Source organism: Diorhabda sublineata, chromosome 2 (genome assembly GCF_026230105.1).
Source record: "Diorhabda sublineata isolate icDioSubl1.1 chromosome 2, icDioSubl1.1, whole genome shotgun sequence".
Taxonomy (NCBI): domain Eukaryota; kingdom Metazoa; phylum Arthropoda; class Insecta; order Coleoptera; family Chrysomelidae; genus Diorhabda; species Diorhabda sublineata.
In genome coordinates, this window is record NC_079475.1 from 25,283,887 (window position 1) to 25,309,487 (window position 25,601).

The 25,601-nt window shown below is 32.1% G+C and overlaps 6 protein-coding genes across 12 annotated transcripts in view; 5 read left to right on the forward strand and 1 right to left on the reverse strand.

Annotated features, from left to right (window-relative positions):
- Window positions 1–1,577: 1,577 nt before the first annotated feature.
- On the reverse strand, window positions 1,578–7,972 carry LOC130440549 (N-acylneuraminate cytidylyltransferase). Its single transcript, XM_056773793.1, has 3 exons — window positions 7,886–7,972; window positions 3,675–3,883; window positions 1,578–2,032 (listed from the first exon to the last, which is right to left on the reverse strand). The coding sequence occupies exons 1-3, from the start codon at window positions 7,963–7,965 to the stop codon at window positions 2,028–2,030; spliced, it is 294 nt and encodes a 97-aa protein (XP_056629771.1). The 5' UTR covers window positions 7,966–7,972; the 3' UTR covers window positions 1,578–2,027.
- Window positions 7,973–8,073: 101 nt separating this feature from the next.
- Window positions 8,074–10,592, forward strand: LOC130440551 (uncharacterized). Of its 2 annotated transcripts, XM_056773795.1 has the most exons (5): window positions 9,236–9,410; window positions 9,592–9,766; window positions 9,822–9,890; window positions 9,987–10,293; window positions 10,346–10,592. In XM_056773795.1, the coding sequence occupies exons 2-5, from the start codon at window positions 9,761–9,763 to the stop codon at window positions 10,447–10,449; spliced, it is 486 nt and encodes a 161-aa protein (XP_056629773.1). In that variant the 5' UTR covers window positions 9,236–9,410; window positions 9,592–9,760; the 3' UTR covers window positions 10,450–10,592. The 2 variants fall into 2 exon arrangements, with proteins under 2 accessions (XP_056629772.1, XP_056629773.1); XM_056773794.1 differs by having other exon boundaries at window positions 8,074–9,766.
- A 1,120-nt stretch (window positions 10,593–11,712) lies between these two features.
- On the forward strand, window positions 11,713–13,693 carry LOC130440634 (UPF0193 protein EVG1 homolog). The gene is made up of 3 exons (XM_056773893.1): window positions 11,713–11,803; window positions 11,976–12,323; window positions 13,554–13,693. Exons 1-3 carry the CDS (start codon window positions 11,713–11,715, stop codon window positions 13,691–13,693), a joined length of 579 nt encoding a protein of 192 aa, XP_056629871.1.
- Window positions 13,694–15,009: 1,316 nt separating this feature from the next.
- LOC130453387 (elongation factor 1-beta') lies at window positions 15,010–17,486 on the forward strand. The gene is made up of 3 exons (XM_056793096.1): window positions 15,010–15,422; window positions 15,506–15,755; window positions 17,111–17,486. The coding sequence occupies exons 1-3, from the start codon at window positions 15,343–15,345 to the stop codon at window positions 17,435–17,437; spliced, it is 657 nt and encodes a 218-aa protein (XP_056649074.1). The 5' UTR covers window positions 15,010–15,342; the 3' UTR covers window positions 17,438–17,486.
- A 408-nt stretch (window positions 17,487–17,894) lies between these two features.
- Window positions 17,895–19,931, forward strand: LOC130453388 (uncharacterized). Its single transcript, XM_056793097.1, has 3 exons — window positions 17,895–18,033; window positions 18,860–19,077; window positions 19,544–19,931. Exons 1-3 carry the CDS (start codon window positions 17,961–17,963, stop codon window positions 19,868–19,870), a joined length of 618 nt encoding a protein of 205 aa, XP_056649075.1. The 5' UTR covers window positions 17,895–17,960; the 3' UTR covers window positions 19,871–19,931.
- A 2,480-nt stretch (window positions 19,932–22,411) lies between these two features.
- The window catches only part of LOC130453329 (serine-enriched protein), a 50,283-nt gene continuing 47,093 nt past the window's right edge, over window positions 22,412–25,601 (forward strand). For 5 of the 6 annotated variants that reach the window (XM_056792999.1, XM_056793002.1, XM_056793000.1 and 2 more), the window contains exons 1-2: window positions 22,412–22,509; window positions 25,133–25,363. In XM_056792999.1, coding sequence (XP_056648977.1) covers window positions 25,133–25,363 — 231 coding nt within the window. In that variant the 5' untranslated portion in view covers window positions 22,412–22,509. Of the gene's footprint in view, window positions 22,510–24,894; window positions 25,022–25,132; window positions 25,364–25,601 lie in introns of those variants that run through there. The other variant, XM_056792998.1, reaches the window with a different exon arrangement.

A 25,601-nucleotide genomic window follows, 5' to 3' on the forward strand; every position in this document is an offset into this window, starting at 1 on the left:
CTGGAATGGCGACACTCTGGATCACTAAGACCTAAGAAGTTTTGGATCCAAAAATCTGCTTCAGTTTTTTTTGGTATTGCCATGGAGTAATCATGTTTGATTTTTTGGATAAGGGTAGAACAATAATTGGAGATTACTATTCGACATTATTGACTACTCTACAGGTAAAAAAGAGAAAAGCGGAAAGCTATCCAAAAGTGTTTTATTTTTGCAGGATAACGCCCCTGCACACAAATTTCATGTTGCCATGCAAAAAATTCGTGATTTAGAGTTTGAATTACTAGAACACTCCCCTTATTCACCAGATTTGGCTCCTGTCGACTATCATCTCGTTTCTCAACCGAAAAAAAAGTTTAAAAGGTCGTAAACTTTCTTCCAACGAGGAAGTAATAAAAGTTGAAGAGGTCCTAGAGACATTGCAGGTTCGCTGTAATAAATGTATCCAATTAAGAGGAGAATATGTTTAATAATAAAATATTTTGACATTGAAATTTTGTTTGGTTCTATAGTAGGCTAAGCATTTTTCAATATATTCTTGTATAATAATTAGACGAAAAGCGCGTGAGAGCTAGTTAGTTGCTTAGAAGACACTATTCTGTGAACCCGAAAGACGTCCGGTTTCCAGATCGCAGATCTAGACGTGTGGATGAACCATTATTTTATTCTGTTTCGCCTATATTTCCATAATTCATTATTTTGTTTTAAGCTTTGCATCATTAACATTTTTTTTTTGTGACATAAACTTTTTATCCAACTTACCGACTGTTTAATATATAGTAAATCTAAAAGCAACAACAAAGAAAATTTATAAAGGAAGAGTGAGAAAAAACGTATGGGCAAGTTACAATTTGAAAAACTAGGTTAGAAATGAGGTGAAGTGGAAATGTGGAAAGCAAAAATCCTTCATGGACCAAGAAGTATTTGAATATAAGGAAAAAGTTGGATCAGATAAGGAATTAATTTATGTAGGAAGTTCAGATATTACTAATTAAATTAATTAATTAAATAAATAAATATTCAACTACAAACGAAAAAAATAGCAAAAAATACTTTCAAATTATAAAAATGTCCGGTGTGATTGAGAGACTTCGATAACTAACAAAAACTGTTAGATGAAATGTTAAAAATTATACGGGATGTCTTTTATCATCAAAGTATTTTAGAATGTCCTTTAATGTGTTTATTGCAATTATTATTTATTATTTTTCAAGTAAATGTAAATTTTCGTATTTTTGCCCCCACTCTATCAATTTGAAGCAATATGTTATACATTCTCGCAATAAAGAGAAACAAGAAAACTAAAAAGAAAATAGTAAGTTTCTAATCTTATTGTTTATTTGGGTAATAATGAGTTTATGCGTTATTTATGGTATTTCGATTCAATTGCCACAGCCCGCTAGAATAACGGTCACTACATGAATGTACCAGTACCTGGTTACTGAAAAAGCACATTCTAATCCGTTTCTCATATAATCAACAGCTAATTGTAAATAAGATCGTTTGATGAATGGAGAAGTACACTGGACCAAACCCAAAATGTCAACTTCTGGATGATGCTCTAAAAATTCTTTTATCCCAACTAGCGATGTAGCTGTATCCGTCGCAGTATATGCGGATCTCCAGTGAATATTTACGTTTTCTAGAAAAGGAACGTTGTAAAGTAACCTGGTTTACCTACAAGCTTAAAATTACATTTCTTAAACAAATTTATTATTTCGCAAATTTACTTTATACAACAATCCTGATGGTAGATTTTAAATGACGAAAGTAGTGATGTAATTGTAAACTTTTTCAACTTGTAATACCTAATTTATAGTTTCTCATGGCACTTCTAGGACCATATCGAGTGACCTAATCACCCTCAAATCATGGTGCGACTCTAATATTCTCTGTCTCAACGTTTCTAAAACTAAAGTTTCCAAAGAACTGACCTTATCCATCCCCCGATTATGCCCTTATTGAGCTGCATCTTCCATATCCCCTTTCCTTCTGGAGTACATGTGATGTGACTCAATTTGACCGAATCTTCAAACTACAAAAGAGAGCTGTTAGATATTACTTGGACTAAACAGCAGGGCTCACGGCTGTGACTACTTTAATAGATTAAAAATTGCCTAATTTGAGGCACACTTTTCCAATTTCAGAAAGGTCGTTGCACGGATTTTCACTTAGGAACGCAGAGCACGACCTTCACCTCCCTACTCCACGTTCAGAATTAGTTAAGAGCTCAATATTTTACAATACAAATAAATGCACAATCACTTGCCAATTGAAATCAAGTCGATATCATTTTTTCCCGCATTGCGCAATAATTTAAGGACATATTTACTAGAAAATGCCATGTACCATGTAAATTACTTCTATTCTAATACTAATATTTAATTCCGGGTATGCTGCATACTAGTTAATTTTTGCTATAGACTAATTATTACTTATTACTATTACCTATTTTTTTGTTACTCATTGTGGTTTTCTTCTGTATCTTGATACTTTATTTTATTTGTATCTTTATTTAGTTATTTTTTATTGTTGTTGTTTGTTTTTTAGTGTTTAGAAGCTTTTGTCTACAAACTGTGACAATTTTTTGACAATAAAGCACTTCTCTATCTCTTTCTTTCTCTCTCTATAAAAATGAGTTACCTGTCTAAAGTCAATTGAAATATCTGTGGAGGTTTTGTTATTATTACCAAATTTCTCTGCCTGAAGTCAACTAAAATATCATTGAAGGTTTTGTTATTTATAGAAAAAGTCAAAAAAATTTCGAAGCAAATTATAGCTACTTTAAGTTAGGCCCCACTCGAAGAAATTAGAATTTTAATATGAAATAGAGATAGAACGAAAACTCAAAAACAGGCAAAGAACCCTAACCAATCCGCCGAACAACAATCAGTAAAATTGAAAAAACTCTTTATCTATTTACCATCACCATCGTTGTATGCAGTTCTGTGACAGATTATGTAATCGCAATCTACATTTTATTAAACAAATTATGTTTCTACGTTTTATATAAATGGTTCAGTCAAAATTGCAGATACCGAGAAAAAGATAATCCTCATTGGATGACTGAACGTCATGCTATACTATCAGAAAATCAATGTTTGTGCGGGAATAATTAATTACACAAAAAGTGGTCCTTATTTTTTTGAAGGAAATCATGCAGAGGACTGTTATCTGCAATTCAGATGATAGTATCTGGTAACAAGATGGTGTACCTTCACATTATCCATGTGATATTTTTCAAATTCAAAACTTTATATAGATAAAATGTAAAATATACGGCAGCCGCAAACCGATTTAGAGGCGACTTATTCTGGTTAATTAGTTATTCGTAATATGGAAGACCCGTGGATAACATTTTGAGCATTTAATTTAGTTGAAAAGCATCAATAATAATTTAATATTGCAACTCGTTCTTTTAAACTTATTCTCTCAATAAATTGAATTAGGTACTTGTTACTTTCACATTATAAGCACTATTCTGTTAAATATGATGTTGAATACCGAAGACCGATCGCAATTTGAAAAAGTTAACGATTATGTCACCTCCTATAATCTGGTACCATCATCATTTTCGATTATAAAATTCTCATTTGAGATATTAGGATTTTTTCTAAAATAAATTTCTTTTATTTTACAACTAAAACTTCCGTAGCGATGAAAATTGTCATGTTTACCTTCCTCGGCTTCTTGAAAAATATTTATGTGATCGGTTGATACCCAGACTGAATGAACGAAATTTACGTTTTTGATACTGTCCAATGATATTCTTATTAATGGTATATTATTAACTTTGGCAATATTTTTTAAATGAACACCTTTGGAACCTCCCCGAGCTAAAATTAGAATTGCCAGATGTGGTGATGTTTTCGTTAAGAAAGGGTTCCTAAAAAGTAATAACAACAAATTAAATCAATCCTGATTCTAATAAAAACTGAATATCAAATTTGTACTGCTATCGAATACCCATCATGTTCATTTTTTATTATCATTCACTCCAAACGGCCGATGATATAGTCCGGGCAAATTAGTCTAATGAGGGCAAGAAGTAATAGAAAATTTGTCTTCTTTACGCCATACGACTTGATGCAGAGGAAATTCACCATTAATAATGAACGTTATATTGAGGCCAAAATCGATGGGACTATCGGTTGACGTCTAATAATACTCTAAATAATTAAGCATTGCGCGTGCTCTACCCTCTATCTCGAAAATGAACTAAATATTTGTAATAAATGTGTCGAAAATAGAATTTTTAACCGTTGACCTCTTCTGCTTCTTCCACCCGATTCAACTACGCTTAATTCAACCGAGCCATTTTCATTTTTCTTTTATAAAATTGCATATTAATTTACCCATTTCACAGCAGATCCATACACGACGCGAACTTAATCTAGCCCCAACCTTGCAGAGGAAAATACTCCTACGCAAGGTTACCTCATTAAGAATCCCTTATTTAACCAAAAAAATTACCCAAAGACTTCTCTATTCTTCTCTATTAGCATTGAATCCAACTACAAAATATTTATACAGCTAATTTTTGGATTTTCGTGAGCTACTATTTCTGAATCTGGTTTCGTTATTAGATCAAAAGATTCTTAATTGAGATTAGCTAGAAGATTTGACACTCCAACATATTTTAGACGACCTTCACATAGCTATATAATGTATCATATTCATTAATACACTTTTGTGATAATCCACGTTGAAAATTATGAACCATAATTGTCGTTTAACTATAAATAACACTAGTCAAATGACAGAATCTATAGTTTACACCAGGAAATTTCAATGACAGTCCGAAACAGTCAATGTTATTAAGGGCAAAATTATGAATGGCCTTTAAAATAAGACCAAATTTTGTTCTTTCATTTCATTTTCGTATATATGAAAATTTATCTTACGAAAGGTCTCCATCCACACTTGGTCGTACATCCTTACCAAGGACTCTCCCACAAAGACGGTCTACCTCACCAAATCTGTTAATCTGTCTTCTGACATCACAATTTATAAGACATTACCTTTAGATAAGGAAAGAGTGAAGACGGCGTGGACGATGCCCCGACCTGTAATAGTTCTTAATACCAAATAAGGAATGAAAAATAATGTATAAAATTCGGTAAACATCTAATAAACCGTAAGTCCAAGTCAACTCATCATCTCCCCTGTTTATCAATGAAAACATCGAATCGTAAACATAATTACATTTCTATGTACACAATTTCTTCGAAATACTCCTTCCAGAAAGTCTGCGATAAGCAGTGGCGTCGCTAGGTGAGATTTATTTAATTTATAAATTTCTTTAAATAAATAGAAATATTGCGTTCTTTAGACCATGGCCGAATGGAGACAATGAAATTGCAAAGTGTAGTGAAAATAAAGACAGGTATGAATTTAATAATAAAGATTTAAATAAACATACACAGCAAGTTATTTTAAATATATTCGAATGTTTAAATAAGGAGAATATTCACCAATCTAATAATGCAATTCTAATAAAAATGGATGAATTAATTTTTTATTTATCGAGTAGTTACGAAAGGGTTGCTGTGGATCATTCACAGAACCGAAAAACATTCAAAGAAAACCTGAAATCAGTTAACAAAGCTACTCAAGATTTTTTACGAAGAACAATTAATAGTTTATATAAGGAGAACAAGGCTGCGACATTAGAAGGTGCAGATTATCCAGAATACAATTATACCAGTTTAGAAACATTGCGTCAAGTTTTAACAGAGTGTGGTTTTAAACATAAAAAAATGAATAAATGGTTAGGTTAGGTGCAATAACCGAATCTTCAAGGATAGTTCGATGGCGACAAGATTATTTGCGTCAAATAAAAGATCACCGAAGTTGACAATGGTTGACAATGCGACGACTTGATCCAGCTGTTCAGCCGACTAGATTAAAATTGAACACGAATTTGAGACAAAAATAGGAGAAAATAATAGGCATTAAAAAAACGTTTATACCAAAAAAAACATTTGTTTAACCATGTAGCGTTTACACCGAGAAAACAAAAATAGGTATTTATTGTTAGCCGCAAGTTACATCCAACTGTCCTCTCCATTTAATGTTGGAGAAGTGAAACGTAATTTTTTTTGGTTGAAAATAATATAAAAAAATCGAGACTGTTCTTTCATAAATGATTTTCCACTTCTTTACTGGGCTTCTATTTGTGCAGACAAAATAGAAATTGCTTGATCTTTACCGACTGGAAATGGGACTTGTAAAAGTCTTCGAATTTAGAAGCAAAACATCTGATTCTCGTCATTTCCACGAAAAACAACATTTATGTTCACGATGTGATGTTCGAAGAAAAAAACTGTTCGGTCCATATGTTTCAACTTTAATTAAACGCCTTGTATTTTATCAATTTTATGTACGCTTGTTTTAATCTGTCTATTTTGACATAGGGCATATGCGGTTGCTCTCCGTTCCAGTTTCTATTGAATACCGTATAGGGTTTTCCAATAAGAGGTGTTATTTTGAACAGCCCGCTATTTCGATAAGTGTCACTTTTGAAGCTGTCATTTTTTGACATTTGACAAGTAGAAACTACGCCATTAATGAAAATGGAACGATACACTTTTCTATAACGCATTGAAATTATTAAAATTCACTAAAAAATAGTGAAAGGTTGGCAGAGTCGGTTCGTAAAACTAAAACATTTTTAGCTCGACGTGAAGCACCTTCTCGGATCGCAATACAGAAATTCGTGAAAAAATTTGAGCTGTTGGGACAAGTTAGTGATGTGAAGAATAAAACCGGTGCACGTCGCTCGAAAACAACTGAGAATATTGCTGCTGTAGCTCAAAGTGTTGAGAAAAACCCAGGTTTGTCCATTCCTCGTCGTTCTTTGGAATTAGCCATTCCACAAACGTCATTACACCGTATTTTGCATAAAGACTTGGGGGTCTTAAAAGGCCTATAAAATTCAGTTAACACAAGAACTCAAGCCGGCCGATCATCTTAACTGATTAGGCCCATTTCCATCTTGGTGGTTACGTCAATAAACAAAATCGTCGAATCTGGGGCTCGGAAATCTCAAGAGTTATTGTTGAAAATCCTCTCCTTCCTCAACGCGTGACTGTTTGGTGTGGTTTATGGTGGAGGCGGTGTCATTGGACCTTACTTTTTCGAAAATGAGGCTGGAGCAACAGTTACGGTAAATGGATTGCGCTATCGAGAGATGATTAATGATTTTTTATGGCCGGAATTGGATGGTATTGATTTGGTCAACGTTTACTTTTAACAAGACGGCGCTACGTGCCACACGAGCAACGAAACCATCTTTTACAGGAAAAATTTCCGGACCGTGTTATCTCTCGAAAAGGTGATCACAATTGGCCACCGAGATCTTGTGATTTAACACCTTGCGACTTTTTCCTTTGGGGCCACGTGAAAGATAAGGTCTACGCCAACAGTCCAAAATCGATTCAAGACCTCAAAGATGGAATTCGTGAGGCTATCGAGGACATAGGGCAGCCGCTTTGCAATTTGGTTACGGAAAATTTCATGAAATATAATACGGTCCTGTAAGCGCTGTCGTGGCGGCCAATTGGCTGATGTTGTGTTCCATTATTAACGTCATACCTTCCTCTTTATAATGAAATAAACATCCGATCATTTATCTCAAAAAATGGCATTTTTCTTTGAATATAAAAATAACAACTCTTATTGGAAAACCCCCTATATATGAAGTAAATGAACATGCAATGCTATTTACGAGGAAGATATATTTAAATAATTTGAAGTAAATCATCTGAGTACATTAAAATTACAAAAATTTTGTCGTTTAGACTAGATTCAGTTACTCTTTTTTGGAGAAAATATATGTAAAAAACTTGTGTACTATTTTTCAACGATAACTATATAATTTACTTACCAGTTGTACTTATTACAACAATAACCAAAAGTAATCACTGTATATAATATTAGTATATGATACAAGAACTTCCACTTCATGTCTCCGTTGCAGTCATCTAAAATTGAACTTAAAATGTGTTAATAGAACTTCCTTATTTTATATCCTTACGCGGTACATTTATAAACATTAAATTAGTTATTAGCAATATCCGCAGTGCAGCAATTGAATGTAGATTTTGTTACGGGTGTAGGTTTTTTAAATAGTGGGTGAGTCGAAGGTGAGTAAAAAATTCTTCTATTTTGAGAGCTTAAAATAAAATTGGATGTTTAGTTATCTGCAGGAACTTTACTTATACAACCTGAAAACCGATTTCTCTAGGACCGCTCAGTCTTTCCATGATGTCAGTTCAAAAAACCATAGAATCAATCTATTCCTGGCATATTGCCTTGTTTCAATTTCTGATTGTAGAATTATGGAGCGAATCAATGAAAACTTTGAAAGTAAGAAATATTGCTTTGTATTCCAGTCTTTTGACAAAGTTTGACAATGAGTACAAAAGTATTAAATGAATTGACGCTGGCATACCCCAAGAAAGTGAATAAGGTTCTTTACTATATCTGATATTTACAACCGACCTACCAACAGACACAAACATTACCACGGCCACATTCGCAGATGATACAGCAATCCTTGCACCAAAATCCCAAAACAGCCCTTAAAAACTTGCAGAATATCCTGACCAAAATGTAGCTATGGTAGCTAAGGGAGAATAGAAATAAATGAGAACAAATTACAACATATACCATTTACAATGCATGAAGAAATATGTTCGGCTGTGCAAAGGAGTCCCAAAAGGTGATGAAGTCAAATATCTGAGGAAGTTGAACTGGAGGACTTGATACACTATAAAAGGACAATTTACCCGAATTTATTTTTGTAAAAAAAATATTGTATATTGATATCATACATATTATCAATTCTTGATCAGAAAACATTAGATATTGACAACAAAACATGATATTTAGTCAAATTCAGATTTACACTTCCTTTTGATAAATTCAACAGATTTAAACAGGTTCTTTGAGGCTGTTTAATATTGAATAAATTAATTTTGCCAGTGCAATTTTCAATCATCTGTTAGGTGTTAGCACAGACCACACCAGACGGGAAAGTAGATCCAAAAAGAAGGCAGTTTTTTTCATCATTGTTCAGTACATTACAAATCGTATTTATCTGTCTTTATCACACTTACTACAAAACGTTTGTAGAGGCGCTTTTGTATTTACAGAAATCTTTCGAAAGTTACATTATTTGCACACAGATGTCACTACCATAATTGACATTAATAAATGGAACGTGAAATGACACATGTAAAACCCCGCCGTTCTGTTTTGTTCATCACGTTACATGCACTTGGATTCTATTTGTGGGTTTGTGTGGTTTCAATAATCATCATTCACCGGAAAATGAGATTTTGTATTGTGTGCGGTAATTCTGAAGACGACGTAAAGCATTTATTTTGCTTTCCCCGTAGCGCAGACAGGTAAACAGAAAATTTATTATCTTGTTGTGTAAGTACCCATACGTTTATGCATGTTAGATGAATGTTTGGTTTTTTATTACTGAGGTTTCCTTACTGCAAAGATTAAAATCGAGCTTTACCAGATGAAACTAAAAAACAGGTTGCTATTTTACAATGTACAATAATTACATGTGTGTTACAGGTCGCAAATATGGCAGGAAGCTGTGGGAATGTAATATAGACCACTATGTGGCCATGTTAGAATCTGCAATGAGCATTTCACAAAAGATAGATTTGTGCCGTGTACCTCAGTTTTACGTTTGAAAGCTGATGCAGTGCCCACAATTCTGGAAGTCCAGAAGGACCATGTTATGAAGGTTGTATTCTAATATTAATTAGGTTTGTATTTTACAATGAAAATAATAATTTTAGGGATTGGACCAGATAGCAAATAAAAAAGTAAACATTATATCCCAATATATAATAAAGCCAGAACCACAGGTACTGAATTTTACATATTATTCTAGATGATTTGCTTTTATCTTGCTTTATGCAATAAAACATAACTTAGGTATTAATTGAAATTCAATTTCTTAGACTCTTTTGGATACCAAATCATTAAGTAATGCAAACAGTGAAGTTACTGAACATGAGAAAACAAATTCCTCTCAGTCACCATCCCAACGGGCTGTCACACCAATTTCAAGTACAGTTAGATGTAGAAGGTCTCTTTTTAAGGACGTTGAAGGCTTGTGTTCAACCCAGATAACACCAAGAAAGCAAAAGTTGATGGTTATTGTGAAGAGGAAGCAGGGTCGCATAAGAAAATCACAAAAAGTTTGCAAACAAAAAGGGAAAAGGATTAAAACTTTAGAAAATATAGCAATGAATAATTGTTTCAAAGGTAAACAACAAGTAATTATAATTTGTATTTACTTCTAAACTAATAATTGCAGGCATGCCATCTACCATATCTAACTTTATGATGTCTCAGATTCGTTGTGCCAAGCGCTCGCCACATGGAAGACGGTGGACACTGGATGACAAAATACTTGCATAACGTTTTGTTTCAGTTTTCTTGGAATCCCTATGATCTAATGTTACTAGTTCTCATTCAGTCTGTGTTTGTTATGAAAAGATGTGGCATTATTATTATTGTGAATCTTTGTTGTACTTATGCAAATACAATTTGACAAAGCTCAATTTTTGTTTCAATTATTTTTCTACATGTTTAAAAACATTTTGAATTAAATTTTAATTCAGAATTAAAAATCCCGCTATTCGTCGGCCAAGAGCGCCACCTAGGTACGTTTTATATCGCGATGAGAGAGAAGAACAACAACTGTTTCTCTCGTCTGTCACTTCCAGATTATTGAGTTGCGTGTCTGGTGTGGTCTGTGGGTGTTAGGTTAGGTTAGGTTAAGTTAGACAGTGACACAAGAGCTTTTTGACATCGTTGTCAAAAACCTCAATCCAACTGCTTTAGTATTGAGGAGCCTTGTCACTCGTTGTCGTTTATAAAACAGAACAATCCCATTTACAATACATTATTATTCATAATTATTTTATAGACATACAAACTTCAGCTTTAGTTAAAAAATAATGCCAAATCTATATGACTTTTTTTTATAATACATTATTTTATTTTATACGATATACACATAACATGAAACAATCACTTGAACTGTTTTTCACTGCCTCACATGTTTTAACGTGCATATAATAATATTTCGAATTAAACCAATTGCTACTCATGAACGTATAATCTTATGTCTGTTACGTATGCGCATAACTCCCGGAATTTCGCGAAATAAAAAGTTCATTAATGTATCTAGGTAGGTATTAATTACTTTGAGCATAAATAAAATCATTTTCCTATAAGACATGTAGTTTTCTTGTATTTCAAAATATATAATATGTACAGTACAATACCACAGTTCGAATATTTACCCTATATATGGTTTTTATTGCTAATTTGCATTCTACCACTTTCTAATTCTAAAACGAAAATTAAACACAATTGGTTGTCCCAGGAAACCAACTTTTTTATATAGATAGTAACTGGTTTTGTAGAATCGTAAGTATTTTTTTCAATACAACACATAAATAAGACTGGTAACTATTTAAGACATCGTTTGATTAAATTTACTCTGAAACTGACAGATATTACACAAGTTACCATAGCAATAATAGTTTTCCTGACACGGTCCTTCATAAGTATCGATTGATTCTGGTGGAGAGTCCAATAGATTTTGAATGTATATTGTATATGTATACACACCTTGGTTCCAAATTTATTTAAAAAGGAAGTCGTTATCGAAAAATGGAATGGCCCAGTAAGAATATTCCTAAAGGTGGTTTCTTACAACCAGCCAAATGCAAATATACTCCCGAAAAACATGAATTCATTAAACGTGAGTATTTATGTATAATTCCTACAAACGATTCAGCTCTTTTTTCAATTTTTGTTATATTATTTTCATCAAAACGGACTATTTCATGTGCTGACATGTTTCGGATTAATTTATTGAAAATAAAATCTAATGAAATCTAGCTACAGTGAATTACCATACGTATTTTTTACAGTTTTGGTACAAGAAAGTAAAATGACTCTTTCACAAAATAAGAAAAACAATTACTTTTTGCGTACCGGCGAGCCTTTTCCTTCAAAATCTAAAATCCGTCACCAGCTGCCGGAAGTAACTATAAGACCGGGTAGTTCGAAGAAACGATCCAAGAATGACATAGTAAATTCCGGAGTTTACGAAAGAGAACGGTATGTACCACGACCTTGTTTATTTGACAGGGAAAAAGAGAAGGAGAAACTACAGAACAAGATGGCATTCAACGGAGAGATAGTGGTCAAAAAATCCAAAGTCATAGAGAAAAAAGTTAATCAGGAAACAAAACAAGAAGTGAATAGATTTGATCAATGTAAGTAGAATTGAATAAACTAAACTGTATAAACTTGGAACATACTTAGGATTATGTTTTCTAGATGGTTCGAAATTTGTAGTTTCCTAGTTATACACAACCTTTTGTTTTGAATTATGCGTTTCAAAGATTTTCATGCTTCGGAAAACAGGGTTTGCAAGTTGTATCAGGTTACTCAATTCGATCAGCCCGCATTTTGGAACGAATTTTTGGTGCTTGATTTAAAAGTTTCGAAAGACAAGTAAACATACAAGGAACAAATAATTTTAAATTTCATAGTACGAGATGTGACAATCGCGCTTGAATAAGTAACGCCAGAGCTCTTTATTAGCAGTATTGCCAATCATAAATTTCGAAAATAACCAACAGTGATGGCATGCTGGAGAATTTGGTTCAGCTGAATAATCTTCCAAGTTACTTAAGGCCGATTCATAAATTTGACTTTCCGTTTGCGTTAGTTGTTTGGCGTCTATTGACTCTATTCATAAACGTCAGGTTCCTACCGTTAACCTAAAAATTTCTCTGTCATTCTTTTTGACTTGAATACAGCTTTTTGTTTTCATGATATTTTTGTGTTTTCGTTTGTAATACGGTATTTATAGACGATATTATGGAAAATAACGAATTGGGATCATTAGGCGAAATCACGTGACAAACGAATATGATTGGCTACTTTCTATTGCTACTAAAGTTGCTACGAACGGACGACGACGTCAAACGGCAACTATGAATAGTCTTATTTCTTATATATTTCGAGAGGTTATATAATTCGTAATAACATTAGCCAATAGAAATTACTAATGGATCAATCATAGTTACGGAATATAGATAAACTATATGCTTGTCGACGTGGTTTAATCATTTGGGTTTTTTCGGTGGGCTCAATATGTGTTGCGATTGTACACCTTTTAAATTTTTTCAAAAAGTCACAAATCGCTATAAACAGCTTCGGAATAGCAGTTTTCGGTATTATGTGAAGATCACAAAATTAATATATCATCGTAACGAATACCACTCGAGGAATCGAAAATAATCGATTACTATTTTTCACTTGAAACTCGCCGTAAACCTCATATCTATATAATCTATTATTTGGAAGCTCTTGTGATTAAGTATGGTAATTGGAATCAAATTTTTCCATATCTTTTCTATGAACTAAAGCGTCGCGATTTTCTTTATATCAATCAGTGCGATATTCAAAGATATACCCCTTTATTTATTGTTTTTTAGTGGTACAAGAAATTAAGGAACGTGAAGAGTGGCTTGAAGAAATGGATCGACTCGGACAGGGTGATAAATATAGACAAATTATAGAATTGCAGATTCAAGAAAAAGTTCGGGAAATGAATAGAATGAAATGTGCAAGTTAATGTACATATATTTATTAGGGATTATATCGATATATATGGAATAATCATTGAAAAAGATTTCGTACAGGAATAAGCTGTGTTTGTGTTTACAAATTATAGTAATAAAATTATATTAAATTATTTTATCTGCTTGAGGGAACCAGCCACCTTTTCGAAAGAAATAGTATATTTTTCAAAAACCGGCACATTATGGCGGACTGCAACTATTTGTATGACCACAAAGTTGCAATGCAAACTCTGATAGTGATCCATTATTCAATCTCTTTAATTGCATATCACTTACTGCACCTTTTATCTATTCCCGAAATTTATTAGCAGTAACTAAGGTCCTTTTCTACGTTCGCCAAAATGTTGAAAATTGTAATGCCATACGTGGACTGGCGACACAAGCAACACAATGCTACTGAGTAGGGCCAGGATGACAAAAAATACGGTAACTATCGCTGTAAACGCGGATGACGTTGACGACACCAGCAGGAACAACTGCATTTTGCGAGCAACAACAGTGGCAAGTTACAAAATGATTGGTAATTTCAAAATAAGCTCGTAACGCACGCTGCCAAAGCTTCGCTCATGTCAGCCACTTACGACGCTCTCATGCTTATATATTGGTTTTAAATTCTGTCGCTTTTGTTCTACCACTGCGATTGCCTACGTAGGAAGGAAACTAACCAGGCGGCAAGCTTATTCAAAATTAGACAAAGAATCAGTGCAAGTCATCTATACATCCAAAGTTATGAGAAGTTGGCCTCCTATCAAATCCACGCTGCAGCAGTTTCTGAACTTCGTTCGTTTGAACAGCATATGAGGAAACACACTCTCGACATTGGCGTTAGAAAGAAGCATACTCAGTACGCAGGGCACAACTGTATTAGCGCGTCCAAATATGCTTCTTTGGCATTAGTGAAAAATCGAGACAATCCGTGTCCCGGGGGCAACAAGGCAGAACACGAGAGAATTGAATGGAAATCGGGATTGGCTCGGGAAATCCGGGAAAGCTGGCAACCATGGGCCTAGCACTGTGTAATTATGTTTTTTATTTTTATAAATCGTCTTGATTTTAGGTCTCTTCTGTTATAAAAGTTTTTTTTTTATAATTTTTGAGACAGAAAAAAATGTTGACGTTTCAACTACTTCCAGTCGTTATCAAAATACTTTGATACTGTGAAAAAAAACAAAGTTTAATAATTTAATTTTATAACTGGTATGTATAATACTCTTTTTCCAAGTTTGCTAACCCTATCCATTATTTTTTCTCAAAAGTCTCTATATTTATGCTGAAGTGTAGTTTCCGCCTGTCATTACATGTGTGTTCTGTCCTATGGTAGACACAAAGTTTGTGTTGTATGAAATTATACAGAAGTGATACATAAATAAATAATTTATTGTCTAATATTAACAGGCAACAAATTTTATGGCTTAAATAATTTTTGAGTCTGGATATTTAGATAATGTTGGTGTTATCGAATGAAAATCACGTGTAATATGAAAAGAATAGACGTTTCGAACGCAATTATGGCCTACGACTATTAGGCTGTCAGACATCTGTAACAGTCATCGAAGCCAAAAAGAACGTAGCAGCCTCTTTCAATATCAATTTTAGCGGTCGACATCTGCTACTTTTATAATTGATTAAATATATATTTAAAATGGCTTTTGGAGACTTGAAAACTGAAAAAGGTATAAAGGAGCTTAATAGTTTCTTGGAAGACAAAAGTTACATTAGTGGGTTAGTAAATAATTTTTTCAGTATAACCTTACCTCACACGTGTCTGAGCATTAATATAAATTTTATGCTAAAAATAATTTTAGATACCAATTGAGTCAAGCTGATCTTGATACGTTCAGTCAAGTTTCAAAAGTTCCTGGAGTCAATTTACCACATGCATTAAGGTGGTACAATCATGTAAAATCTTATTCGGCCGAAGAACTCAAATCTCTTGGAATTACTGGTGCTAGTCCCTTAAAATCAGCTCCAACTACTACAACTTCTGCTAACGATGATGATGATGATGTAGACTTATTCGCTTCTGATGAAGAAGAAGATGCGGAAGCAGCAAAGGTATTCATAATTATGCTTTAAGAACATATCGCACAATCAGTTAAATAGTAGCCATGAGTAAAAAAAAATATCGAGTATTATTTTTCACACTCCAGAGGAGAACTCAAAAACTGACAAAGTTGCCGCAATAGTAACTATTTACATGACATCATTTATGATGTGTTTTTTAAGTTTCCCATCAGCAATAGTAAAAGAAAAGAGATTTTTTGCCTTAAGATACTATTTGAGCAGAGTTGCGATATGATATTCTTATAATTTCATAATATTTGATTGAATTATTCTGTTGAATATAAATTCACAAACAAAAACTACAATGTCAATTTGTACACTTCAAACATCAAATACTTTCAATAAAGGAGTTTTGTTAGATATGTATCTCAAAGTCTGGGTAAAAGTTGTCCTAAGTTCTTGGAGTTCCTCACTTGGTTGATGAGAATTCAAGGTTCTTTATAGCTGATCCTAAGTATACTCAATAGAGATATGGAAGTCCAAAGCAACTTTGACTAAGGCACAAAAAAGTTAACTATTATCTTCTAAAAAGAGGAAAGTTAGTCATATCAGCTACATGACATTGGGAATCATCTTTATGTAATTTTCAGAGTCACATTTCCATCAAGCATTACAAAGTTATACTCATTATTGCCTCTTAAGTAGCAACTTTACCACATCTGAACAAATGGACTTTCTGCAATGCTCTTCATTTTATTGACACTTACACGTTGACTCCTTTCTATAGTTTAACTTGCCAGTGAACAATACAGACCTTCTCAACGTACCTGTTCTTAAAAACCATTATGAAACTAAACCTTAAGAAATGTTCAAAACTATCTTATGAGGGGGGGGGTACTCCTTGGTCATCTATATCTAGCTTTTTATTTCAATTATTTAGTTGAACAGAAAAAAAATGAATTTCCTTAAACTTGAAACTAATGATCAATTTGGAAACACAGAAATTCGTAGGATAAATATTCGACATTTAGTACAAAGTCTGGGTTAATAAGACAGTTTATAATTTGTGTGTTATAAATCAATATTTATGAATTTTTTGAATTTTGTGGAAGATATTACATATATGGATTCCATCATATTAACAAAAATTATATAGGGCTCTAATAGCCATTTTTTATTATAAATCCTCTATGGTTATAATAGTTGAAATTTGAGGGACGTAAAGATTTTTTTATTCGATCACAGTAAATAAATATTACCATCTTTTAAATTTTAGATATAATCAAATTGAAGTTTATTTATCTATAAATATAGGAGTGTTGAAAGTCTAAATATTTATAAGGCTACTTTGAAATACAAATCATGTACTACTATAATTAGTTTAATTTTTTCAACATTTATTGTAGGTTCGTGAAGAAAGATTGAAAGCTTATGCTGAAAAGAAATCTAAAAAGCCAGAACTAATTGCAAAATCCAGTATAGTACTGGATGTAAAACCTTGGGATGATGAGACTGATATGAAAGAGCTGGAAAAAGTGACAAGATCTATTGAAATGGATGGGTTGGTATGGGGTGCATCAAAGTTAATGCCAGTTGGCTATGGTATCAATAAACTTCAGATTATGTGTGTTGTGGAAGATGCCAAGGTATCTGTCGATGAGTTAGTAGAAGAGATTGAGAAATTTGAAGATTTTGTTCAATCTGTCGATATTGCAGCCTTCAACAAAATTTAAAACAATACAATTTTGTACAGCATGATGAAGTAATATAATATTTCTGACACAATAGTTTTTTATTTCATTCCACTTAACTAGTACATTATACGTAAACATATAAATTATATGTTTATATCAAATAATGTTTCATTAAAAAAATTTTCGATTAGAAGTATTTTACTATAATTAAAATCGAGTTAACTGTATCTAATTTAAAATTAAATCAATATACCACAGTTGACGAGAAATGTGTATGTATATTGTAGGAAATGCTATAACTCTTACTAAAAAAATATAGGTAGATAAGTTGGTAACTTCCATTTTAGGGGTCAAATACAAATCTTACATTTTTACTTGGTATTTTAATTGTATTTTATTTAGAATATTGTCAGTATTTTACACTTGAAGTTTTTATTGTATGATCTAAATCATCACCACTTGATGATATTGGTTTCTCTTCTTATCTTAGAGATTAGAAAAAATATATATCTATTCCCTACGCTGTAATAGGAATTATATAGTTTCATGAAATTCCATTAATATGGTTCTTAAAGTTATTCGTCTATTTTTTGTGATTGTATTTTGCTCTCAAGTTATTGGAAGATTAACTCAAGGTAATCCTTTTTCTAAAATTTTTTTAGAGCTAATCCTAATTATATGAAACTTGGATCAAGATATGCGAGAATATATTAAGGGATAATTTCTCCATTTACTTTGACTGCCATTGAATATACTTATCTGAAGACACGTAGAACTCTAGAGAAGTAGCAGATATTAGTAATTAATACTACTTGGAAATCGATCAGTTTTGTTGTATTTGCATTTTCTCAGTACAGACATGGGCTAACACAGATTTTTTTTAGGAAGAGGGTTAAAAAATTTAAACATATAAATGTATTTATATTATATTGAATCAAATGTTTAGTTATTTTATCGTTAGTAATAAATCCGTTGTGCTCTGCTGAACCTATAATGATATAAAAATAAAAGATTCCTTCTGTGGCTCTCAGTCAAGTTTGTAGACTCCTTAATGTAATAAAACTCCTTTAAATCGTACTAGTAGGGTACGGAAGGGTAAAAAGATTCTTTTCACGTCTGGAAAATTAGTGCTTTGCTTATATAATATAATATATATATATATATATATATATATATATATATATATATATATATATATATATATATATATATATATATATATATATATATATATTAAGTGCTTTTTCATTACAAAATCATTTTTATTGTCCTACTGTTTGATTTTCTTCATATCACAAAAGAATTTTTTATAAACTCCTTTGAATCAATAACATTGCTTCGCAAGGGAAATTAAATTCTGTAAAATTATTTTTGTATGATTTACTTACTTAAGTGTAGGTACAGTATAATATCAATGAAAGAATATAATAAAAACAAATCAATTGTTGTCCCTATTTACAGAAGATTTGTTGGAATGGGTTCCATACGATCCCAATGATGTGCCTTCAGATGCAATTCCAACTGGTCATACAATGGAGGATAAACGTATTTATATAGGTAGAGTTCATTTGCTCGATGGAGATAAGGAAGGATATGTACCATCAAACATTATTGAAGGAGAAGAATGTGTGTATGGATTATTGGACTCCGATATTAAATATGTCTGTCAAAATATTTCGGTAATAATTTTTTTAAAACTATATTATCTAGGATCTAGTAGATTTACACAATAACTATAATTGACTAATTTGAATATTAGTCGCAATATTATGTTGCTGCGTTATCTATTTTTCATTGAGTATTTAAAAATGAACTTCCCGAATTGTGAAGGTGTTATCACGAACTACCTATTTTCTAGACATTTCACACAGATGACCCAAGGTTGAATAAATTTTTTAATTAGAGTTCAGATCCCTAGATGGATCTACCAGCATAAGTAGGTATCAAGCTGGCATATTTGATACTGGATAACTTAATGTTAGTTGTACAGTTTCTTTTGATGATTGATTATCGTTGGATTGTGCTGTGTTTTTGTGTTCTTTTGATTGTGTATAGTGTTTATTTATGTTAATTTTTCTGATCTGATGACAGTAACTGTTTTATTTCTATTTAGAGAATATATAAGAGAGCAGTTTTTCTTTTCAGATTTTGATTGGAAAGAATACTTATTTATCCGACGTTTTTTGGTATACAGCTAGACCCTCATACTTCATGTCATTATTTGATTCTGACGAATATCATCCCGTCCGAGTTGGTTGGGAAGTAGGAACAGATAATGGCACACCATTCAATTCATCTTTGTATTTTGCACGAGTATATTTTGGTGGGCAATATTGGAATTCGAAAATCTATACTAGCCGACCCGACGAAGAGAAGAATAATATTGGATATTTTTCCTACGTGAATTTTTATAGTGGTGACGTGGAATGTTACGGAGGCAGCTATTACGACGTGTTATTATTTAAATTTTAATGGAAAAGTTGTAATGTTTTTTGAAACTAAAAAAATAGGAAATAAATGCGTTGAACAAGAATTGTATCATCTTAATATTTTTTAAACAAAACTGAAAATAGTTTTATCCAAAAATCCACTGATAAGAGAATTCAAAGATTCAAAGATACTTCACAATTTAAATTTCTTAACGCGGTCACCGTGTGAGGGGAGGTTAGGTTATATAAGTATTATTGCTCAATGTATCCCACTTGGAATGGAGATATCGCTGTTCATCACTTTTTTAGGAAGTTATTACTTCCGCAGTAATTGAGGGTGAGTACTTTTTGTTGAAAAACTGTGCTTTTGGACACTTGGTATTGATGGTAAAACTTGAGCTTGAACAAGCAACACAGCTTCGAAGAGAACCACTAGAGAACAGATTTGTATTGAACAGAATTGAAATTTGAATGTTCACACTTCTTTGAAGTGAAAATGATTCTCCGAAGAAAGAAATGAGAATTATAAAATATTAATGTTGAAATTATATCGATTTCTACTTCTACATCAAACTTAAAAGTCTGTTGAGGTGGAATCAGTTCTTCTATCAGTATTTTATCAATTTGAGAACTAAAGTTAATGAAATCCAATAGTTCCTCGGCAGATCCAATTTCTGCACAACAAAAATCATTTTTACTTCACCTTAGATCGAAATTTAATTGCTCGATTTGATGGACTGCTTTTAGGAAAAAAAATTTTATAGGAATAAGTTGGAGAGCAGCTCCGCCTGCAGGGTTGATGGGTGGATTGAGTAGCTCAATGACTCTGTTGCCGGTTCCAAGCCCGGAAAACTGAGGAGGGAGTCTTCAGACCAGATTAGCACCCTATCGAGGACTTTGAATACATTACCGGTCATAGAACCAAGGTTGTGCCTCGGATAAACAGGACGGATTTAACAATGATGACCAATGCAAGGAACCGGACAACGCACCAAAATATATTAAGAATAGCCACTTGGAATATTAAATTCTTAAATACAAGAGAACAGGAACTTACTAAGGAGCTCATGGATGCAAAGGTAGACATATGCACTCTTCAAGAAACTAGGAAAAAAGGCAAAAGCATGTTAGATAACTACATAATGATATATAGTGGCGTACCAAAGCAAACAAAAGCCAAGGAAGGGGCCATATTAGTTCAAAAAAGGTTAACTATCCAGCGATCGATAGAAATCGAATCACGGATGATGATGGAATGGAGAAGAGTTGGCTAAAAATAAAAACTAACATTCTAACAGCCGCAAGGAAATCTCTCGGCGAGAAAACAGTGGACAAAAATAAATAACTCAAAAAGAAAACGCCATAGTTCTCTAGGGAAATTAAAGAAAAATGTTAAGAAAAGAAAAAAGCGTACCTGGAATATATGAGAAACAAAACACCACCCTCATATGAGAACTATAAGAGTGGATCGAGTAGTGCAAACTGAAAAGCAACGCACTTCTAGAGGGTTCTAGAAATTCCAATTTAGAGGAAAACTTTAAACTTTAAAATCAGTATAAAGTTTGTAAATACTGGAACTGGTCGTAAGATTACATAGAATTCGGCATTTATAATATAAATTAAATAGCTTTCAGTTCTTCAGATTTTAAGGCATTTCTTTGTATGCTGTATAACTAACTGTGCTATTATTTAATTAACTGATTAGCGTAGAATTGAATAAACGGTATCATATGAAATTTGCCAATAATCCTTATCCAACAAATTCGTAAGTATACATACGTACATACACACATAGTATGTTGGTTGTCGGTATTTAATTTCCCCCTTATTTTATTTTTTACGTTCGTGAAATGTATTCCTATCTATAAAAAATTAAGTATATATTTTTTAAAAACCATCTTTTGAAATATACTGAACAACAAGAAAAGGAATTTTTATAAGTCGTGGTAGGTACCATTTAGTAAAATAATCGAATTTTTGCATGAGTAGGTACTTTAATTGCATTGCGACCCTGTCAACTGCAGAAACAAATTTTTTTCTTAGAAGCTGCACACTAATGACACGGTGTTAAGTACTGAAACACTACGTATAAGGATTATAGACCGCCGCACTATAGCAAGAGGACTATTAATAAACTGATTGGATCCAAAAAATTTACTTTTTCAAAGAAAATAGTCATACGATTGGAAATGAGTAAAATCTTATTCAAGATGATAAGTCTGAAGAAATAGTAGAAGAGAACTTAAATTCAGCATCACTAAGGAAATATTTGACATTACAGAAATAATTACCCAGCCAAGAATTAATTCATTTTCCTAACAATTCTAATAAATACGAAAATATTGAAAATATCTCTCGATTGATCCTAATTTTATTTCTAAAATAATAATGGATCTTTCACATCACAACCACTGATATGATCATTATTTCTGTACATGCGCGCATTGAACAGTTCCTGATTTTCCAGCTCACTCGGCTCTTTCCATCGCGTCTCAAGTGAAAATTGCACGAAAGTTTGACTCGCAAATTTATTAATGAATGTGTTTATTTTATTGGTATTAATGATGTGCCTTTCGGTGAATAAGTTTATATAAATGCTTACAAGTTGTCCTAATAAACATCTTTCACTTCTTCTCTTCTTTTCACAATTTTAATTCAGAAAGTTTTTAATCTGCTCAACAGGTAAGTTTAATCGATTTTTTTTGCAATATAGTAGTTATCCCTTTTCAGTAGGTACACCCAACTAAAATACCCATTTTTCACTAGCCATTAGAAAACGATTCGTATGATTGATGCAAATCCTATTTTGATTTATACAAGGTGTTTCTTAATTCATGCGACAAAATTCAGTAGATTATTGTGCTCATAAAATTATGATGGGCATTTCCTATGGAACAATTACTCCAACACCTTCTTCGAAGATATCAGCCTTACAAGTTGGTGTATGAAGTTGAGTTTTTTCAAATTTGAGTAAAGATAGAAAATTCTATGAACTCACGTTTTTTGAAATCTTCCTATTCCATCATATTGAGGAGATGAAATGAGCAACTCTAAAATTATTTAATACAAATTCCTTTTTCCGAATTTTAGTATTATAAAATGAAAAGATTACTTCTGTTTATTTAAAAACATTTTTAAACTCAAACTTTTTTAAGAACCAATAAATTAACAGAAAAAAAATTCCTACTGCATCATGACTTTCATTCTGTATAAAATAAACACTAGAGATGAAAAACGATTCATAATAAATATTGGGAAAACGCTCGCATCCAAAATATATTTGAATACATTCTATGTTGAAAAAATACCGTTGCTTACGTATTTGTGACTGCTCCGAATTTACACAATTTCAATTTCCTATCTTCACTTTGAGAAAAAAATCCATGATTTTTCAAATTTTTTCTAATACTCTATTTTAGATTAGATATGCTAGTCGTACATTTTGCAATTTTCAATTTCAACTTTTGAATAGTACTATAGCCATTTGGCAAATAGCATAGGCATACGCGTTTATTATGTGATTTCACATTTTCTAACTTAACCTTAAAAAAAATTTGTAAATGAATATGTAGCTTGGAATTTCTTGTTTCCTTTTAAAGTGTATTCCCACGTATATAAAAAAAACATCAGTCAGGATAATGCACATAGCTACGCCTGGATGTTATTATTTTAGTTCAATATTTTGATATTCAATAGTTTCATATCATGAAACAACAAAACTCACGCAATATTAAGAAAATTATCTTGAATATTAAGTACATTATCACCATCAAAATACAGTAATATATTGAATTAAATATTATAGGAAGAGATCATAGACAGCCCAAAAGACATAATAAAGACTATATGAGATGGGACCAAGCTTTTGCCAGCTAGATTATGAACGTTTTTGTAGTGGAATTTTGGCAAAATTGAACACCAAAGTGTACTGACTCTAATATATTTCCGAGCTTTCCAATACCCAAGTATTCAACATCAGGGAGTGAAGTTTGGTCAAAGTACAAGTAAAAATATCTATAAAAGTATAAGTTTTAAATTTAAAGTTAAATTTACTGGTGGCTATAGAAATCATTGTTAATTTAGATTGCTTAGAACATTGTCATCCATATAAATGATAAAAAAGACCTAAGTAATATTTATATATGAAAAACTAAGTAAAAAATAAATTTCTATTTTGATTTTATTTTTATTTTGATATTAACGATGTAGGTGACCTACTGAAAAATATAAATAACCAAATTGTCAGTGTCACTTTCATATTTTGATAGAAGAGTGAGAAGTCGAAACGGTAGCTTTGAACTTAATTTAAGACCACTTTATATCGTGAGATTAATTTGATGTTTCGCACACTTATCGAAGGCACGTGTCAATACAATGATTTCGTAAATTTCTACCTTTGGTCTGGTCAGAATCATCAGGAAAGCACGGGATATTTGGGAACGTAAAGCGATTTTATGATTTAAAAATATTGCGCACTTATTACTAACCTTTGATAACACATTAATTTGACAATTTCGTCCCAAATTACCCAATTGTATGGATATTCTTGTCATATATGATTTAATAAATAAATTCTAGTTAAAATTACTGGGAAACAAGATTTGATAATCGAGTAATTAAAGTTAGCAAAAGATATTTTATAGTCAATTTAACAAAAAATGGAAGATAACGTTCATTATAAGAGTAAAATGAAAGGAAATTAATCTTCTGAAAACTTGGGGTGTACCAACGATTAATATGTGCCCCACGCCTTTAAAACAGTGACAATAATTTTCTCGTCTTTATTTTAAATATGAATCAATACATAAATATCACTCGTATTTCCGATTATTATATTTCTTAATAGTAATTTCTCATTATTTCAATCTTAAATGGAAAGCCTATAATTTGTATTACACATTTTCTGTAAATATTAATCTAGAACATAAAGTGCTGAAAACCCGCAATGGAATTCTTATGAAATCATCCGACAAAATGTTGATAAGACAAATCATGCGGTTTTCATTCCAAATAGGAAACCGAATAATTTATGACCAGTGATCATAATTTTTTCCACAAACAAATCGTGTCAAATGATATTACTAAAAACACCTGCTGCTAATTGATTTATTTTGTTAGAAATTGATGTGATTAGGAAAAGTGATTACTGAAATAAAATTTACGTTTGGTGGATAATGAGAAATTGTTTCAGCGGGTAAGAGATATTAAATCATATTTTGAGGTATATTTTTTATATTTTAATACAGGGGTGGAACGGAAGAGCAAAAGGTTACAATTTACAAAGTTACTATTATTGTTTTTTTAGATGCCGGACAACCTTATTATACCTATTAACTACATCGTAATGGCGGAAGCCGAACCTGACCTTAGTACCTTTGAAAATAAAACCGGCCTAGCCGAAGACATGAAATTCCTAGCCTCCATGCCAGAACTTTGTGATGTTACCTTCCTTGTAGGAGATACCCGAGAACCTGTATGTGCTGTCAAAGCTGTCCTCGCAGCCAGATCCCGTGTCTTCCATAAAATGCTATACCAGGTAAGTGTATGCGTTCCTCATATATTTTTTAATTCTTTGTCGAATTGATCATGAAATTACTTTAGATTGTGTAACTTTAAAGTCCCCGACTGGAGATTCTTTAATAAAAACTATCCCTGTACACGATTCTCCAAATTAATAAAAACTACTATAAACAATAGAAACAGTTTCAGAAAATAATAAATTTATTAGAGATTCTTTAATATTGAATTACAAGCGCTTGTAGAACATTAGATTG

What these genes read in the sequence shown, in the direction of transcription:
- LOC130453388 (XM_056793097.1), top strand. Translation starts at nt 17,961, where the DNA reads ATGGTTCTTAAAGTTATTCGTCTATTTTTTGTGATTGTATTTTGCTCT. An exon ending in TATTGGAAGATTAACTCAAG is followed by an intron (nt 18,034 to 18,859) that starts GTAATCCTTTTT and finishes CCCTATTTACAG; the next exon opens with AAGATTTGTTGGAATGGGTT. An exon ending in ATGTCTGTCAAAATATTTCG is followed by an intron (nt 19,078 to 19,543) that starts GTAATAATTTTT and finishes TTTTCTTTTCAG; the next exon opens with ATTTTGATTGGAAAGAATAC.
- LOC130440634 (XM_056773893.1), top strand. Translation starts at nt 11,713, where the DNA reads ATGGAATGGCCCAGTAAGAATATTCCTAAAGGTGGTTTCTTACAACCA. An exon ending in AAAACATGAATTCATTAAAC is followed by an intron (nt 11,804 to 11,975) that starts GTGAGTATTTAT and finishes TATTTTTTACAG; the next exon opens with TTTTGGTACAAGAAAGTAAA. An exon ending in AGTGAATAGATTTGATCAAT is followed by an intron (nt 12,324 to 13,553) that starts GTAAGTAGAATT and finishes ATTGTTTTTTAG; the next exon opens with TGGTACAAGAAATTAAGGAA.
- LOC130440551 (XM_056773794.1), top strand. An exon ending in TAATAAAGCCAGAACCACAG is followed by an intron (nt 9,891 to 9,986) that starts GTACTGAATTTT and finishes TCAATTTCTTAG; the next exon opens with ACTCTTTTGGATACCAAATC. An exon ending in AATGAATAATTGTTTCAAAG is followed by an intron (nt 10,294 to 10,345) that starts GTAAACAACAAG and finishes TAATAATTGCAG; the next exon opens with GCATGCCATCTACCATATCT.
- LOC130440549 (XM_056773793.1), bottom strand. Translation starts at nt 7,965, where the DNA reads ATGAAGTGGAAGTTCTTGTATCATATACTAATATTATATACAGTGATT. An exon ending in TGTTGTAATAAGTACAACTG is followed by an intron (nt 3,884 to 7,885) that starts GTAAGTAAATTA and finishes ATTACTTTTTAG; the next exon opens with GAACCCTTTCTTAACGAAAA.
- LOC130453387 (XM_056793096.1), top strand. Translation starts at nt 15,343, where the DNA reads ATGGCTTTTGGAGACTTGAAAACTGAAAAAGGTATAAAGGAGCTTAAT. An exon ending in GACAAAAGTTACATTAGTGG is followed by an intron (nt 15,423 to 15,505) that starts GTTAGTAAATAA and finishes AAATAATTTTAG; the next exon opens with ATACCAATTGAGTCAAGCTG. An exon ending in AAGATGCGGAAGCAGCAAAG is followed by an intron (nt 15,756 to 17,110) that starts GTATTCATAATT and finishes CATTTATTGTAG; the next exon opens with GTTCGTGAAGAAAGATTGAA.